The sequence below is a fragment of the Cinclus cinclus genome, chromosome 15 (genome assembly GCF_963662255.1).
Source record: "Cinclus cinclus chromosome 15, bCinCin1.1, whole genome shotgun sequence".
Lineage (NCBI taxonomy): Eukaryota > Metazoa > Chordata > Aves > Passeriformes > Cinclidae > Cinclus > Cinclus cinclus.
Genome location: NC_085060.1, coordinates 1,374,847 through 1,392,861, shown reverse-complemented (window position 1 = coordinate 1,392,861; position 18,015 = coordinate 1,374,847). Strand labels below are relative to the sequence as shown.

Below are 18,015 nucleotides of genomic sequence, written 5' to 3'. Positions count from 1 at the left end.
CATCACAGCACTGCAATATCCTGAAGCTCGATCCCTGTTTCCCCCCCTCGAAGGAATAAGCCAATTTTGATTTATTTGAACAGCAGCTCACAGACAGAGTTTTTCAGAACTTGCCAAAAAAAAAAAAAAATTTATAAATATAAAATGTAAATAATAAAATAAAAATAAATTAAATATTAAAATAGAAATATAAAAATATAAAATGAATTAAATATATTTATAAACTTATTTAAATAACTTGAAATTTGTTTAAATGAATATAGAGATACATTTATCTGAACATAAAATATAAATACAAAAATTTAAACAAATTATTTATAAATTTAAATAACTTGAAATTTTTTAAAATATAAAAATATAGATTTATTTATATACATATAAAATATAAATTTAAATAACTATAAAATATATTTAAATATAAAAATACACATTTAAATATAAATAATATTTTATATTTAAATAAGTATCAAAAAAACCACAGAAACCTCCATAAAGACTTCAGAGCACTGCTAAGTAGAGCAACATAACAGGTTTATCAAGATATAAAGCAGCCGTCCCCAAAATAACGTCTCAGACATACCCTGCCAGCAGAAATACTCAATGTTTAAGATGAGGGAAGAGAGATTCAATGAGGATTTGTTTTCCTGGCAGCCCTCCATACATGTACATAAACCTCTTGTAGCAGCACACTGATATTTAAACTAATTAGCACCAGGAAAGCCTCGGGACTGTGTTTTTCTCCCAGCCTGCTCCCAGGGACACAAGGACTCCAAAATCTGATTGTGATCACATCCCACTCACATCCCAGGATGCTGCAGCCCCAGCACACAGGAACACGGGGCAGGACACTTGGAAAAAAAGGGAAAAAAAAAAAATAAAATAAATCCCCCCTCTGCCCAAAGTGCCCACTCAGCACTATGTGAGAGGATAAAAATAGCAGGCAGGAGAGCTGGCCCTGAATATCAAGCAGCATTCCCACCCAAGTGAAGTTCCCCTTCACTCTGTTCTCCTGCGGGCTGCACGTTGCCTGAATTTCCTATTCCTCATAAACACAGCCAGGGGGGATTTAGCTCTGGGGAGCTGCAGCCTGGCACATCCTGGCATCATTGCTCTGGCAACCCCCCACCAGCCTCTGGAAAGAGCTCCTGACTTCCAGAGGAGAAAGGACAAGCTAGGGAAGGTGGGTTTTGTGAATATTCAACACCTCTGCACAGCAGGCCTGCCTATTATTAGTATAGGGGATGTCAAAGAAGCTCCTCTCATGCGAAGTTTCCAGTCTAGCTAATTAACAGTGGCTTCCTCCAGCATATAAATTTGGGTTTTAGTCCCTTGTACACAAGCACCAAGGGCAGGAAGGGAGGGAGGGAGCAGAGAACAGTTCATCTTTAAAGGCTGGAAATTAAATCTCTCAGGTAAGACAGAAAGAATTAACACATCCACACACTCAGAGGAGGTTTTAGGAAGGGCTGAATCTCCCTTCTTTTAGAAAAAGATTGGATGTGGCACTCGGTGTTTAGCTGAGGTGGTGTTAGGGCATGGGCTGGACTCCATGATCTTCAAGGTTTCTTCCAACCTAGTGATTCTGTGGTTCCTCCTGCAGCACATCCCCAGAGCATCTGTCTGCTAAAAGCTCACATGATTTTGGCAGGGCAGCTACCAAGAAGCAAAAAGCTCCCTCACAAGGGGCAGCAGAGGCCAGTGCTTTGGGTCAGGATGGCACTGTCACCCTCTGCTTCTGACACACAGGCCAGAAAACATCTGCAGAAGGGAACTCACTGCTCCCCTTCCCCAAGGATCAGCCACATCCCGGCTGGCAGGACCTGCCTGGGGGTAAACCAGGGGCAAGAGAGATGCTGAGGGTGCTGTCAGGGCAGCCTCTCGGGGCACTCTCTGCAACCTCTGCTGCAGCAAAGCCTTCAGTTCAGGGTCCCTTGAGGTCTCTTTGTCTTGACTGTGCCAAACTGCTCCCATAAAAGCAAAGGTTCTAAGTGACCGAAGTGCTAAACCAAAACACTCTGCACATAAACTGCTTCAACACAGTTTTCTCCAGGCTGAAGAGTGCATTCTGGGAAAAAAAAAAAACAAAAACTAAAGACTGAAAGCTTTTAGAAGTCTGACCTTATTTATTTTTACCTGCTTCTTAAATTAGGAGAGAAATAAAATGTTGTCTGGCTCCACATGTGCCACACTCCAGCGCTTCAGTTTCGTATTCCACCTACAAAGTGGGAACAATAACCTTATCTACTCACAAAAAACTTCTCCAGCTTGTGCCCAGATTTTAGACACTCCTGGAAGGATAAATCCCTGCTTTCTGCACTGTTCTGCCACCTCACTGGTGTCAGCTGTCAATGAAAGCCCCTGACAAGAGACACCCAGGCCCACAAATCTCACCCCAAATTTCTACATCTTGCCAGAGCAGAAACGTCTCTCTGGCCAAGAGGAAATTTGCAGCCCTGTAGATCTTCCCTGAGCTTGGGGCAGAGGTGACAGATGACTTTTCCAGCACCTTTGTGAGCCACATTTATGTATCCAGCCCCTGCAGCACTTGCACAGCACCTGTGATTTATAAACCCCAGCGAAGGTTTCAGAGCTGCCTGTTTGCCACAATTTCAAACCAAGCTGCTTTATGGACAGGCCTCCCCAAACCCAATTCTCTGCCTCAGGGGGGCACAGATCTCTGGCATGGCTGTGTCTGAGCCAAACAGCACCCACAGATCTCTGGGGTCACGAGCAGCTCAATTCCCTTCCCAGCTAGCACCACAGGAGAAGCAGTTTCTTAGCCAACCTTTCCCAAACTTCAGCAGGGGGTTTGGTTTGCTGAGCTTTCAGCCTTCCACAGCTTCTCTGAGGGTCTCTGATGCAATCTGAAACAGGCCTGCCTTTATCAGGATGCCCAGGGCACAGGTAATTCAGGAGCAATTTTGTGTCAAAACAGCACCTTGGCTTCCAGGAGGGCCTCCAGGACAGCTATGAAAGTTTGTCATCTCTTCAAAGCAGCAAAATGTTTTATTGTTCAATATTGTTCTTTTTGTGTGTGTGCTAGTAAATGCTTTGCCTATTAAATAAACCAGTTTTTCCACTTTTCTCCAATAAATCTTTTCCCAAACCAGTTGAGGGAGGGGCCGCTTGAGTTTGCTTTCTAAAAGAACCCCTTTAGAGGTTTTCTCTCAAATTTGCCCTAAACCAAGACAGCTGCAAAGGCTCCTCTTAAAGGATTCATGAAGTGATTAATTCATGTGTAATTAAGTGATTAATTAAGGACCAAATACATCCATGCACTGCTCAGTACCAGATCTGAACATGGACACAGCTAACAGATAACACACCTGAGACAGTGCAAGGCAGGGCTCGCACACTGCACAACAGGAGATTTCACTGCTCTGCAGCCACCTGCCTTTAGCCTGGCCCCAAGGACAAAGCTTTATTGGATCTGGATCATTTTATCTTCCAGGAAAACTTTGTTCAAAGCTTTAGATGTTCAACTTGTCTAAAACCAGAACAGCTTTCCCGAGTTGAAAGAAGAAGTTCATGTCCTGGCAGCGAGGTAGGACCCAAAGGGAAGGAAGAGAGAAAGAAGAGCTGAACTCCTTGGCTATCTCTCCTCTGCCTTTGTACCTCAGCAAAGAAAACAGAAGTGATGCAAGATCCAGAAAGCCCCAAGTGACCAAAACTCCAGCAGTCCATTCCTGCACGTGTTCCCTGGAAACCAACACCCAACACAAGCAGAAGTCAGCGTCACTCACTGCCAACTCACTGCTCCCAGGATGGAGAACACACACGGAGGCCAGGGCCCCCCAGAAATCACATTTCAGGAAGGCAGTTCATCAAATATCAAAGGGGAAAGGAATACAATACAGGCCTGGTAAAGGACAGCAGTGGGGAGGGAAAGAGCCACAGAGACACAAGAGAAGGTCAGTTCCCCTCTCCACTCCAGCAGGGAAATTCCTGGCTCCCAGATCATCCTTTGTTCCTGTGCCCTAGAGGAACAACGAGGGCTAAACCTCTTCTGCCATAGTCAGTAGAAAACTCTGCCTGCAGCACACTGCAAGCTGGGAAATCTCTTGGGTTTGGGACAATCCTGCTGGGTACCAGTGAAACCAGACTCGTGAATGCTACAAATCCAAAACAAGATCACGAAATAGCCAAGGTCTCCACACTTCAAACACAGGGCGCAGCAAAAAAACCAACCCCTCGCCCAAGCAAGGAAATATATCAAATTAAACAATTTTTGCCATCTTTTCTGAGTTTTTCCCAGAGAAAAGCATGAACATGCCCAGGCCCACAACAGCTTTTACTTCCCCCACTAGAAGCATCATTCACAGAAAAAAGAACCAAGTGGATTTGTGCCTATATTTGCAAAACACTTCGGGAAAGAAGCAGTGACATGGATTTGTCACCGAGATGCTGCTGGGAGCAGCACCAAACCCAAAGGACACAGGGCTAAAAAAGGAAGGAGAAAAAAAAACCCATCAAAGCCATGGAGCAGATCTGAAGGCAATGTGAAACGTCACCATTCCCTCCACCTGCAAGAACACTCAGCCACAGCCAGAGGCCCAGTAACAATCCCAAATTCTCTGCTACACATTGAAGGGACCGATCTGGGGGGAGAACACAAACGCACCAAAGCTCTTCTTGCTACAAAATAATAACAAACCTAAAAAAATCCCCCATCTGTGGCTGAAGGACGCAGGGGTTGAGGAAGCTCTTAGTCAAGCATACTGTTATCAACACAAAGCCCAAAGCAGGCAAATCCCAGCCCTTGAAGCAGGCAGAGAGGCACGTTCCACACTCCTTACCCTACTGATCTGCAGCTTCTCAGCTCCAGGCTTGAAGAGGTTCCATCGACGGCCGCCGTTCCTGCAGTTCCCGCGCACCTTCAGGGTCTTTGAAGCCTGCTCGTTCTCAGCTGCCAGGAGAAAATCCACAGGAACAGGAAAAAAAAAAAAAAAAAAGGAATGACAAAAGATAAATGCTGTGCTTTAGCTCAGGCTGGGGGCGGAGGCTGTTCTTTTAAATGAAAGAAACAAAATTGTTTGCAAGAGACTCATTCAACCTCTCCTTTAGAAAAAGAGAGCACAGAGTATATTTAGGTGCTTTATTCAGTGCTCTTGGGATACAAGAGAAATAGTGCAGCTTGGATACTACAAAAAGGCAGAGCTGGAACCACATCCCGAGGTGGGGTCAGCCCAGCTGGCTGTGGAGCCAGGATGCTCCACCAGGAGCTCCAGGAGCAGGAGAGCCCCATGAACCTGCACCAGGGTGCACAGGGCAGCAGCACCTGCAGAAATCCCAGCTACACACCCATAGGATGCCAGGCCTTGGAAAAGAAACAGCTCCTCCAATTTACACACAAAACAGAAATGGCTACGTCCTTAAAAGCTGGGGTTTTTTTAAGGAAACTGGGCTGAACCCCCAATGTTTCAGGCCAAGCCCTCACAGATGCAGCTCTGCTCTAGCTTTGAGTGATGCCACTCACAGCAGACCCCAGCCTGGCCTTGCAGATGGCACTACCCAGGCACAAAACAGCTTGTGAAAAAGAGGCAAATGAGTTCTACTTTTCCAATCGACCGAAATTTTCAGCTCCACATCCTATCCCTCTCTTTTTGGGGTGAAGCTGCCATTCTGTACGAGACCAGAGTTTTCCTTCCCACATTTGGCAAGCCTCGATTTTAATCCCTTCTTCCATTAGATTCTTCACATCCCCTGCCCTGGAGGGAAGGAAACAGAGCTGAGTACCACTGTGGGTACTCCCACAGCAGCTGCCAGCACAGGTACATGTGATCCAGGCAGTGCACATATGTGGTACATGCATCCCCACAGGTGTTTCCAGCACCTGGATGCTCCTCATCCCCATCACGGAGCAAGGATCTACAGAAAACAGCCACATTCTGCAATTCTTCCCTAAAAGATGCACAGGGCTCAATTTCCATCTCCTGACGTACCTCTAAGCAGGCAGAGGTTTCAGACTGTGTCAGTCCTGAGGGGTTTGAGACCAGAATAAACGGTTGCAGGTTTTGGGAGAGCGGAGACCTCCAAAGCAAAGAGGTGAGGGCTCTGCCCTGCCCCGGCCAGAGCGCAGCAGGGCTGGGATGCTGCTGCAGGCTGCCTGGGCAGCCATCCTGATTTTCTTCCAGCGTTGCTGGGAGAGAGATTGCACTGAGACCTATTTCCTCAGTGCTGATGCAGGCAGCCTGCTGCTATTTTTAGCAGCCCACGTTTCACTTTGGAGACTCTTGGAGAGGCAGGCTGCAGCACGGGGCAGATTAAAGCAGGAGGCTGCTCGTGGCTCCGGAGGCGAGGGATGGAGCAGGGATGTGCAAACAGGGAATGCTGGCTCTGAGGGGCTGTGTGACCCCCCTGTGCTGGGGAACACTGCACCCCGGCAGCAGAGCCATCAATTAACAGCACGGGCAGCTAATTGGCCTTGTCCTCCCCAGTTCTTCTGAAGCCTGATGTGATACCACCATCCGTCACCGCTCGGTCCCGGAGGGCTCCCAAGCAATGCCAGCACAACCTGGCAGCACTTCCATGCTCACCCACCCCTAAATCACAGCATTCCTCATGCTTCAGGAAATCGTTTCCCTTCTCTCATTATCAATCTTTTTAATTAGGAGGTTCAAAAAATGATGTCATCTCTTCAGCCAATTTACCTGCCAGCAAACACATTCCGTGGTGCTCTCTCTGGTGTCACTGTGAGCAGGACAAATGCACAGAGGTCACCCCAATCTTTGGGAATCTTTGATGAGATTCTCTCCATCATGGAAAGTATCCAAGCAGAAGAGGAAGGAAAAAAAAAAAAAAAAAAAAACCTCGCTTCTTGTGTTTCCAAACAAACATCAGACTTAAGTTGTGATCTCAGTACCCATCATCGCTCACCACCTCCAAAGAGCGAGTACTCACCACAGAGGATTCTTACAGGACAGAAATTCAAGAGAAAACCAAATATAGACTCACACAGCAGCTGCTGAACAGCTTTTACACCTCACATGCCTACCCCATTCATCCTCCTGTAACCAGATTTATGGGGACTGTGTTCAGAGACATTAAAGAGAGAAAACAGCCTGATTTCATAAAAGCACTGTACACAAAAAGATCCTATTAGCCAGCAAGAAAAACTCCAGCATGAGGCTCTCGGAGCTCCCTCACCTGGCGTCAGGGATGCACATTCCTGATTTTTCCACCCCTGCTGCCCTTGGCTGGCTCTGCAGCATGGGTGACACCCAAAAAATGAGGCTGGGAGATGTTGGCAAGGATAAGGATTTGACAGGAAGGTTTTATAGATACGGACGTATAGTAGAAAGATTTTTGAATGTAGAATTTGAAAAAGGAATAGAAAGGCTACTAAGTTTTGACACAGAAGGAAAGTTGAGCTAGTGTTACTGGGTAACTAAGAAGCCAAAGGGTAAAACGAGTTAAAAAAGTTTTTTGTAGCTCAGAGCAAAAGATAAATATACCTTAAACAAAAGATGTTTTTACTAAGCAAAAAAATTTTCACAAGCAAACAAATAAACCAGTATTACAAGTTAAAAAACATCAAAATTTTCCATTACAAAAAAACTAAAATACAGCTTCTAACTTAAACCGCAACATTCATTCAACCGTAACATTCACTAACTTCATACAATTAAAAAATATAATTATTTAATATTAATGGTTAAAATAGGCATGTAACATTAATAGCAATATTATCAGTTGTAATATTAAGATTTTATATTGGTGGTGGCATTAGTGGTGGCATTAGTGGTGGCATTAGTCGTGGCATTAGTCGTGGCATTAGTGGTGGCATTAGTGGTGGCATTAGTGGTGGCATTAGTGGTGGCATTAGTGGTGGCATTAGTCTATAAATAATAAAAATATTAATTATCATATAACAAAAATACTCCAAAAAAAAATTACACAATGCATTCTAACCAAAGCTAAAGTCGCTTCGAACAAACGTACAACCAACACTAACCACAGCGAACTCAACCTCGCCACCCACAACCCATCAAGTCCCGAATCACCTGAACACGAGCAGCACAGTGCAGAGAAGCTGGAGCCCCAGAGGAGAGAAGAGGCACTCACCACGCCTGCGGAGCAGGTGCTGCATGCGCCCTCCCAGCTGGTCCAGCCCCATGGGGGTGCTCTGTGACAGGGGCTCCGAGCGACAGCGCTCCACCAGCGCCTTGAAGGGCTCTGCCTGTGGGGACGGCTGCGCGGGACGGGGCTGTAAGACAAGGATTTTACCAGCAGCGGTCAAATCTCAGGCAGGGCGAGCGCAATACCACAGAATTTCCGTTGCTCGCCGCAGTCTGCGCCTGGGGAAGTTCTGGCTGCAGGGTCAGGAGCCGCTGGCCCTACTGCGGCCGGCTCAGACCTCGTACAGCTTTGAGACAAACATCTCCGGTGTCCCAGCAACTTCTGGGAGTGACCCTGATGGAGACCCACTTGCTGCTCTGCATTTTGGGGGTGAGGCTGCTCTCCAGTTCCCAAATCCCAGCAGGAGCACAGCCAGGGAAGGAATTAGCTGGTGCTGAGGACCCCTGAGCAGCGAGGGCTGGCTGCTTGCAAGGACAGCAAAGAGCAGCCAGATGGGTTGGCAGCTCATTGGTGACAACAGCTAACCAGAAAGTCCTTGCATCTATAGCCCACACAATATTTACTTGAATAAAACAGATGCAATTGATTGAAGCACCCCTAAAATGGTCAAATACCTCAGTTATACCTTAATGCTTGGTAGCACTGATCCAAAGAATTGCCATTTACAGCTAGGTGGAGAAAAAGAATTGGCTTAGTGCAGAGAAATGTCGGCGTTTTCCTCGCTGCAACTTTTATTATTCTGTTCCAGGAGGAAAAGTTCTTGAAAATGACAACTGTACCGTGACATTTTGCAGAATGGAATGTTCCTTTTAAAAACATCACAATTCAAACTCCTACTTTTCATTTTGTTCTTTGTGACATGTGACACCGTGGAAGTCTTGTGTATAATCTTAAGAGTCAAGAAATCAGAACGAAAAATCATTTGACAAAGGTCAGGAGAAGCAAACAGGAGGTGTTCCTCTCTGGGAGGTTTCTAGGCTCAATCACAGACACATCTGTCACACTTCCAGGAGCTGCTAATAACTGAGCGCCTGCGATGGTTTGCTGGATCCATCCTCAAGGCTCCAGCAGCTCATTTTCACTGATGTGCTGTTATTTTCATTTACAGATAAGAGCAAAGCAGACAGGCTGTAATTACCCCAAAAAGAAAGCTGTGGATGAATTAAGGCTCCATCTCCCAGCACCAGCATCGTATCCAGTGTGCCAGCACACTTCTCTTGGCTGGTAAACAGCTGGGAGGAGGGAAAAGCCAAAGAAAATCTTCCATCCAGGGGATTTTGGACACAGAGCCCCTTGAGCACAAGGCCAGCAATGCCCAGAGGTGCCTCTTCCCATCCCTCCTCTGATGCCCTGTTTTTATTTTGAGGCTGGGAATGGGACAAAGGAAAGACACACCATGTATTTAAAGAAAACATGTGGAAATCTGAATTATCCATGCGTTCCAAGGCTGATTCTATATACATGCAAAGCCTATCAGCTTTGCAAACTCAACCTTCCTTTCCCTGATGATGTTAAAAATACGCTTCCCAAAAAACCCTACCCCACTACAGACAGCACTAAATATAGGCTTTAATTCAAGATTTTGCTAGCACCTCCTGGTTATTATGAATACAAGAATCTGAACAGCTTGCAGATAGGCTTTAGAAGTTTTGCCTCCTCTAAAAATAAAATGATTGTCAGACACAACCGTATTAAAAGCCATAAATACCCAAAATCTTCATTCTGCAAGTAAATTGCACCTCGCTGCAGACAGGAATATAGCACTCTGTTGGCAACAGCAGGATTTAGAAAGTAAAGTACTATTTCTTAATTTGGAAGGAATATAAAGTCTTTTGTTACAGCAGGCTGAGACACAACCCAGGAGCTGAATAACCAGGAGAGTTGAAGAAAGCCCTGAAGATCAACTCTCCAAGATATCATTTCCTGGTCAGTGTTATTCAGCAGTGGGAGGGAAGGGACAAATCCACTCAGCAATCCCATCCCTGCAGCTGCTTCCACAATAAACCAACCTCAAGCTAACAGTCACGATGGGCACCACCTGCAATTCCACAGCAAACACAGAAAGGGGAATTTTGCTAGATGTTCTTCTTGTGAAAAGGCACTTGGAGCTGCACTAAAGCCAAACCCCAGAGCTGTGGGAGGATGTGAGGATATGCCCCAGCTATCAGGCAGCAGATCTGCAAACCCAGCCCCTGGCATGTGCACACTCAGGCAAATCAGTAAATCCTGCACTTCCAGTCAGACCCACCACAGGGAGAGCTCCTGCTTTCCCACACAACAGGAGCAGCCAGAACCTCCTAAAGGGGTCCCAGGGATCCCAAAAACCTCCTAAAGCCCTGACAGCTCAGACCCAGATCCATGCAGGCCACCCAGAGCAGCAGCACACTCTGCACCTTTGTGGCACCGGGACACTTTGGATCCCGAGTCCAGGGATCGGAGGAACTACCTCAAAGGCTGCTCTGGAGAAACATCTGCAGTGCTGCAGTTTGGACACACAGCCCCTTCCAGAGCCCTGAACCCAAACACAGCATCCCAGCAGCCTGGCACCTCATCCTATGGGACACACAGGCTGACAAGCCCGTGGAAATCTCATTTTCACACTTCTGGCAATCCTAATTCCCTCAGAGAACGGCCTCACAAACCCAGCTGGGGTCTACGCACAGCCACAACAAGCTGCAGCCTGCAAACCCTTTGGAGATAAAATCCTGAACCCCACGAAGGAAAAAGATTAGGCTTTCTGGTCCACCAAAATAACCTCTTATTTCCCAAAGAAGCCAGCAGAGGGCACGGGAAGACTGCGCTGAAAGCGTTCTGCTCTGTCACTGCCAGGGTGACAAGAGCCCAGGAGCTCCGAGATGCTCCTGGTCGTGGCCCTGGGACCAGCAGGGACCCCACCCCATGGCAGATCTGCCAGAAATAAACCTGACACTTGTTTCTGGGTCCAGAAAACTCCAAGCTGAACCTGAAGTATGAACTCAGATGCCTGTTCTGCAACCTTTCCTCATGTCACTCCAAAGGAGGTGTCAAACCAGCCACAAACCCTGTCCATGGACACACCAGCCAGTTTGGGATCTTGATGGAAGGCTGGAATTGCAAAATAAACTGTATCAAAGCTGCTTTCCATCTAAGCACCATCTCAAGCTGCTGGAAATCTCCAAGACAGCTCCTGGGGGGGGGGCTATGCCTGACTTTCTGCAGCAGCAGTTTCCCTGTTGGGATGCTGTGGCGGCTTTAGAGGTTGGAGAAGGATAATTCCCTTCAGTGGAGACATGGAAAATGAAAACTCTGCCCAAAAACCAGTGAAACGTCCATGTCATCTTTTACTCCATTTCTCGTATCTCAGAATAAGGACGGCACTGATTCCAGAGCTGCAGCAGCGTGAATGGAGTAATGCCTTTCCCACTGACAGTTTGTTTTGGCCTTCACTGTTCTCCCAATTCTTCAAAACATTTTATCTCTAATGTTTCTCAAGTTCCCAGAACACATGAGAATTTGGGATGGGGTCTGAAAGTGACTATCAGGGATGTGCTTTTCTACTTTTCTGCACCTGCTTTTATGAAATGCTGCTTCAATGCTATTTCCTTTAAAGCACCAGGATCAAATCCTACCAAACTACTTGCCCATAATATCACTCAGCTCCTGCCCAAAGATGTTAGAATTTTAAAAGGCAAGGTCAGGAAAGCAAAAAGCAGGGGCAATAACTGCAGATACAACTAAAGAGATTTACTAGTGACAGAACCAATGTACTGAGCCCCTAAATCCCCCTCCAGCATTCCGTGTCACCAGCCTCCGTTTTTCCCACCACCACCCCACAGGAGAGATGGTCAAGTGTTTCTGTGGGAACAGGCACTTTCATGCTTTTTTGGGGGCAATATTTAAGCTGTCTGGGAAATGCTTTCTGCCCTACTCTGCTCACACAGTGTAAAACTGCTGGGGAACTTGCTCAGAGCAGCTGGCCTGGCCCAACCACCCTGCCCTGGCAGCATCTTCTCCCTTCCTGTGGTTGAGCACTTCCCTTGAAACCCAAATCCTAATGAGGACAGCCTGCAGTGGAGGCAGCAGGGCCAGCAACTGTCCTGAGGAACAGGTGCCAGCAAAGAGATGGATGGAGCCCTAAAACAATAAGGGGCTGGAGTTTGCTGCTACTGTCACGCTCAGGCTGAAGTTACTCCTCTTCCATGTTTATTTTTGGTGAAGTGTTTCCCAGTGCCGCTCCCTGATGGGAGACAGGCGAGCAAATCCCTGGGGTATCTCGGGTCATTTGTTACTGGAGCTGCTGGCAGGCTCTGCGGGGCTGTTCCTGTCCAGGAGATCCCTCCTTCAGCCTCCCTTGGCTCTGGGTTCGGTGCCAGCAGCAGATGGCTGCGCAGGATCACCACCACACCTGCAGCAGGGGTTCCTGGGGGCGCAGGAGGTGCTCACAGCCCAGGTGGGGCTGCCTGCTTTCCCTGCCACCCTGCTGCAGCTCCTGCCAGGAGGCAGCCAGCCCTCCCTGCCAGAGGAAACTGCAGCAGCCCGGAGGTCGTGTGCTATCGCCACGCTCCAGGGGAATTCGGGGGAGGTTTCCTGCCCGGTTATCTCAAACACCACATTTAAGTTCCTTGGTCGTGTTTGTAAGCTGCAGCAGCTGAGCTGGGACTTGGGGCATCTCCTATTCACACAGCTGAGCTGGGAAAGAGCTGGAATCAGACAGGCAGCCCCTGCCCTCCCAGCAGGGAAAAGTGCTGGGATTTCCCTCTGCTCCACTCCATCCTTCTGTGCCTCTCTCATCTTGCTCCTGCCCAGAATACTTTCAGCTTGGTCCCTGGGAAGGGATATCAAACCACAGACCTCTCAAGCTCCTCCTAAAAAACGTTTCTTCCAGAAACCCCAAGAAGTGACCAACCACTACTCACTCTGGAGTGCCTGGGATTACAGAGAGCTTTTGTAATTCTTTGGATTACACAAAACAGAGCAGAGAAACAAAACCAGGAATAACTAACAATACTGCTGCCTGTTTTAGCTGCAAGTCAGAAGTTCAGATTTCTTTCCCCCCAGCATTTCTAATCTGCTGCCTTTTTTCAAACGCTTCCCCTCTTGGCTCAGAAGTCACTGTGACCCCTTTTCCAGGCAACAACGTCACCACCTCTGGAATATCTCTTGTCGCTCCAAACCCAGAAGGAGAAGAGAAAGTTTCTTCACAAATCAACCTAATTTTTCTATCTGGCACCTTGAAAAAAGAAAGAGACCTCATTCCAGCCTCAGCTAACCAGCAGGTACCCAAAAGAACCCTAAAGATGGGCCCCACAGGACTTCTGAGGTTTCACAGCAATACAATGGAAAAGACAGATTTGCAACACCCAGAACCTAGTCCAAAAAGCAACGTCCACTTAAATGTTTTGAGGATTTTAAGGGCTTTGAAAGACTTGCTTGTACCAGACAGGAATATCCTGCCATGACTGGAGCCACTAGCATTGTTCACCTGTCATTCATCACCCACCCCATCACTCCTACAACTATTTTAGGTAAGAAAACACACAGAAAACTGCTCTGTGTTTCCAGAAAAGTGCAACTGCTGAATTCTGTTTGTTCATGGCACACTTAAAAACTCTCAGTTTGCTAAAACCCCTCTTCTTAGGAGCTTCTGCTGCAAATGAACCTAAATGCAAGGAGGAAAAAACCCCACTAAAGGTAGTGTCTAGGAATAGATAAACTGCTATACCTGCTTCAAGAGACACTGACACACACAAAGGGTCACAGGAGAAGCAGCTCTGGAGGTTTAAGAGCTCAGACTCAGACTGATCTAAAAGCTGTCTGCAGCCACCATACACAGAACAACCTCCTTAGCTAGAAATCCCAATGGGGAATGTAAAAAAAAAAATGCTTTCAAGTGCAAAGAAGCTTTTTGAGATGGACAACAGCTGTACAACAGCGTGGTCTTCTTGCAAACCCTACAAAGTTGCTCCTACCTTTCCATTTTTGAGGCGCCCAGAAGAGACAATCCTCGAGACGTGCACTTGGAAGGGTCTGCACTCAAACTCTTCCACTCTGTCCATGACCTCCACAGAGTTCTGTTCCACAAATGAAGTGGTTCCCCGCTTTTTAATGCGGCCACCAAGCTGTTCCAAACCCTGCCTTTTCACTGTGGAACACTTCAAAAAAGTCACTACAGAAAAGTCCATGTCGGCAACTGCGGAACAGCCCATGTCCGCAGCATCCAGAATATTCCCAGGAATGTCAGGAGAAGGTGGCAGGTCCCTGCCTGTGACCTGACTCTTCTCCAGGCTACTGACAGTGCCTTGGACCTCTTCAGTCAGAGCTGCCTGGGGAAGGTGGATCAGAGCCTCAGGTGCTGCAGAGAAGTCACCATTGGCAGCTGGGGAATGGTCCAAGTCCACAGCACCCAGCTTATTCGCAGGAAGATCAGGAGAAGGTGGCACATCCCTGCCCACAGCCTGTGATGTCTCTGGAGAACTGCCCGAGTCCTGAATCCCCAGCTCACCTCCCCACAAGTCTTGCAAAGGCAGCTCAGGATTTCTCAAGTCCTGATTATCCAGTTCTGTCCTTGAAATTTCCTGAGCCACAGCTGGAAATGGATTCACGTCTTTAGCAACCACTGGGGCACAAGCCCCATCCTCAGTATCAAGTTTAGTCAGTGATGTCTGTGGAAGGTGGGTCTGAGCCTCAGTCACTGCAGGAAAGGCACCATCAGCAGCTGGAGAACAGCCCAGATCTGCAGCATCCAGATGACTGACAGGAAGATCAAGAGAAGGTGGCAGGTCCCTGCCCACGACCCTCTCCAGGGTACTGCCAGCGTCATGAAACTCCAGCTCACCTCCAGACAAGTTCTGCAAAGGCAGCTCAGGATTTCTCAAGTCCTGATTATCCAGTTCTGTCTCTGAAAGCTCCTGAGCAACTGCTGGAGATGGATCCATGTCTTTAGCAACCACTGGGGCACAAGGCACATCCCCAGAATCAAGTTCAGTTTGCGATGCCTCTGGGAGGTGGGTCTGCACTTCACTTTCTGCAGAAAAGTCCCCACTGGCAGCTGGTGAACAGCCCAGGTCCCCAGAATCCCGATTATTCACAGGAAGCTCATGGGAGGGCAGCAGGTCCCTGGCCACGACCTGGGTCTTCTCTGGGGTTGTGCCCAAGTCCTGAATCGGCTGACCCAGAGTCGTCTGTGGAAGTTCAACCAGATCCTCAGAGAGGTCTTTGCTGTTCAGCTCAACGAAAGATCCACCTGTGAGCTCTGCCAGCTGGGACAGGGATGGCTCTGGCCCAGAGGGAGCACGTGAGGTTTCATTAAACCTGTCATTCCCACCGTCCAGGCCAGAGGAGCCAACACCTTTCAGCCCATCCGTGGTTTTGCAGTGCTCCTTCCCCGCTAAACTCTCAAAGCTCAGGTTCTCCCACGTGCCTGAATCCGGGGACTGCAGACAGGCTCCCACTGTGCAAAAGGCTTTTGCACTCTCGTTCTCAATAACCAAACCCTCTTTAGGGGAGGCAACATCCTGCCTGCGGCCCCGGAAACTGCGCTGAGGCCTCTTCTCATCGGGGGAAAATGCCCTCGAGGAGCCTCGCAGCCGCCGAGCTGCCTCGGCCACGCTGCTTAAGAACCTCACAACACCCCCAAAGTGAGTGGCTTTGGTAGCACCGTTTGATTTTTTTCGCTGGCTGAGATTCTCCTCACATCTCGTATCAAAGTCAAAGTAAGAAGCGGAATGATCCGTTGTATTTTCTAAGTTCTGGAAATTGGTTTCAGCCCTTTGATCTGGGAGCTTTGAATTATCTTTGCTAGCTAATGAAATTCCTTTCAGATAGCTCCAGACATCAGAGCTCCTTCCTCTCCTGCTCTCCTGTGGGAGCACAGCACACCTCTTTTGATTGTCCCCTTCTGTAATTGCAGGACTCCTAACGTGTTCAAAATTCAAAGACTCGCTCTTCCTGGCTGGTACTCTGTGGCAGTTACCATCATTATCCTCACCGTGTAATCTGCCACTGATATCCCTGAGACATTTATTTTCAGTGGCATCGAGTTCAGGAATGCTGATGTTCAGCTCTATGTCCTCAAAAGAAGAGTCCAAATCCTCGATGTACCCCGCGTAGGAGTGGCGGGAGGGCCTGCGGCCATCAGCCAGCTTCTTCACCCTGTAGACAGCTCTCTGCCCACTGCAGTGAAGGTCCTCCTCAGGGTCACACGCATCCTGCGCTCTGGATGCTCTCAAATCCACGTTCTTCGGCGTCCTGGAGGATCTTCCCTTTTTTGACGCGCGTACCCTGTCCATGAAAGATGGCTTTTTCAATTCTGAGACCTCAGAGGCAACTCCCAGCAGAATCATGGACTGGGGCCTGTCTTTATTCGTAGAGAGTCCTTTCCTTCGTCTGACAAAGTTCCAGATCCGGCTGCCCTTGGTTGTCTTCTTATACCTGTGTGTTTCCTCCTGCTCACCGGGGTTTGCATCACCAGGGGTGCAGTGCTCAGCACCACAGGCGTCCAAGGCATCAGTGCTCCCTCCCTCCATGTTCCCTTGGAAAATCCTGTTGGCGTATCCATTGGGAATGCTCTCGGAAGCAGTACGCTGGCGGCCCTCTAGAACTTCCATCACCCTGGCTCACAGGTTGGTTCCAGGAGTCACGGATGCATGGTCCTCAGATTGCTTTCTTCACAAGACTTTAAGGGAAAAGAACAAAGGAAAGCAATTAGGAGCAGAAAACTTTTAGAAGACGCATTTCTTAAAGCATCACAAGACAAACCTTATCCCAGCGGATGCGGTGGTTTTCCCCATTGATTCCAGGGAGGCTGAAATTTTGCTTCTAAGCCATATAAATTTTAAAGCTACTTAAATCTGATTTAAATGACTGAACGTTTAGTGACCACAAATAAACTTCCTGCTCTAATAAGGTTACCACAAAGCATGCTCAGGATTCCATGAATCACATCTTAATTTTGCAAATTGCAGAGACACTTAAATGCATCAAAGTTCATGGCAGAGAGGAGAGAGGAAATTCCAGTGAGTGAAATTCCCTGCACATGTCACTGTCATCTCCACCATCCCCATCTGCCAGGAACTGCCACCATAATCCCAACAGCTCAGTCTCTGCAGGCAGCCGTTCAAAGAAAAGTCAGGATGAGACTTTTCCTGGAAGCAATGCAACTCTAAAATATTACAACAACAGAAAACTCGTGGAATATCCAAGCCAGGTTTTTCACACAGTAGCAAAGGCACCAGCACCAGGAATCCCTCCTGGCACTGCTGTGCTCAATGAAAGCTGCTTGGCCACCACTCAATGCTACAAAAAACTTGTTCCCCTCAAGCGAGTTCCAGTGGACAGGATTAAAAATACAGTTCCCCCATCCGGAGCAGCAATGGAAACCACTCTGAACCAGCTGTGGGAATCCAGCTGAACTCCTGCTCAACTCCTAAAGCTTCACTGGAACACATCTGCCCTGTCTCCATATTACACCTTCCTGGGGCTGCATCTGCTGCTCCTGTCTGGAAAGCAAAACTACATGCCAGGCACTCAGGAATTCCCTCAATTTCCAATCCGACTCATAGGAGGAAGAAGGAAGAAATAGTGAGCTCCCAAGACGTGGGTCTGACAAGGGAGAAACTCTCCACTTTCCCCCAGGCAGCAGGAAAGCCACCCTAGCACTGTTAACAGTCCCCATATCTACTAAAAACTTTTAAACTCGTTATTTCTGTTAAAACTAAGGTTATTAATGCAGCAGCTACTGCCCTGGGCATCTCATGACCCTTGCATTCAATCCAATAAGCCTGTTTCTACCTTGCCACCATGTCTGCCTCCAACAAGGGATAACCCTTGCTTGTGAGACCCCCATAGGTGGCAGAGCACAGCCAACAGAAACAAACAGCATTCCTCTTTTTTTATGGACAACAGTCATCTGGCTTTCCATAAACCCTGCCACAGGGCTTGTGCCAAGCATTTTTTGGC

At 47.8% G+C, this 18,015-nt stretch overlaps 1 protein-coding gene across 1 annotated transcript in view; it reads right to left on the bottom strand.

Annotated features, from left to right (window-relative positions):
* The window catches only part of ARHGEF9 (Cdc42 guanine nucleotide exchange factor 9), a 158,388-nt gene extending 144,154 nt beyond the window's left edge, over positions 1-14,234 (bottom strand). Inside the window, exons 1-3 of the mRNA XM_062502669.1 lie at positions 14,028-14,234; positions 8,065-8,206; positions 4,797-4,906 (exon numbers count right to left, since the gene is read on the bottom strand). Of these exons, the coding sequence (XP_062358653.1) occupies positions 4,797-4,906; positions 8,065-8,206; positions 14,028-14,114 (339 nt within the window). The 5' untranslated portion in view covers positions 14,115-14,234. The remainder of the gene's footprint in view (positions 1-4,796; positions 4,907-8,064; positions 8,207-14,027) is intronic.
* Between the last annotated feature and the right edge of the window lie 3,781 nt (positions 14,235-18,015).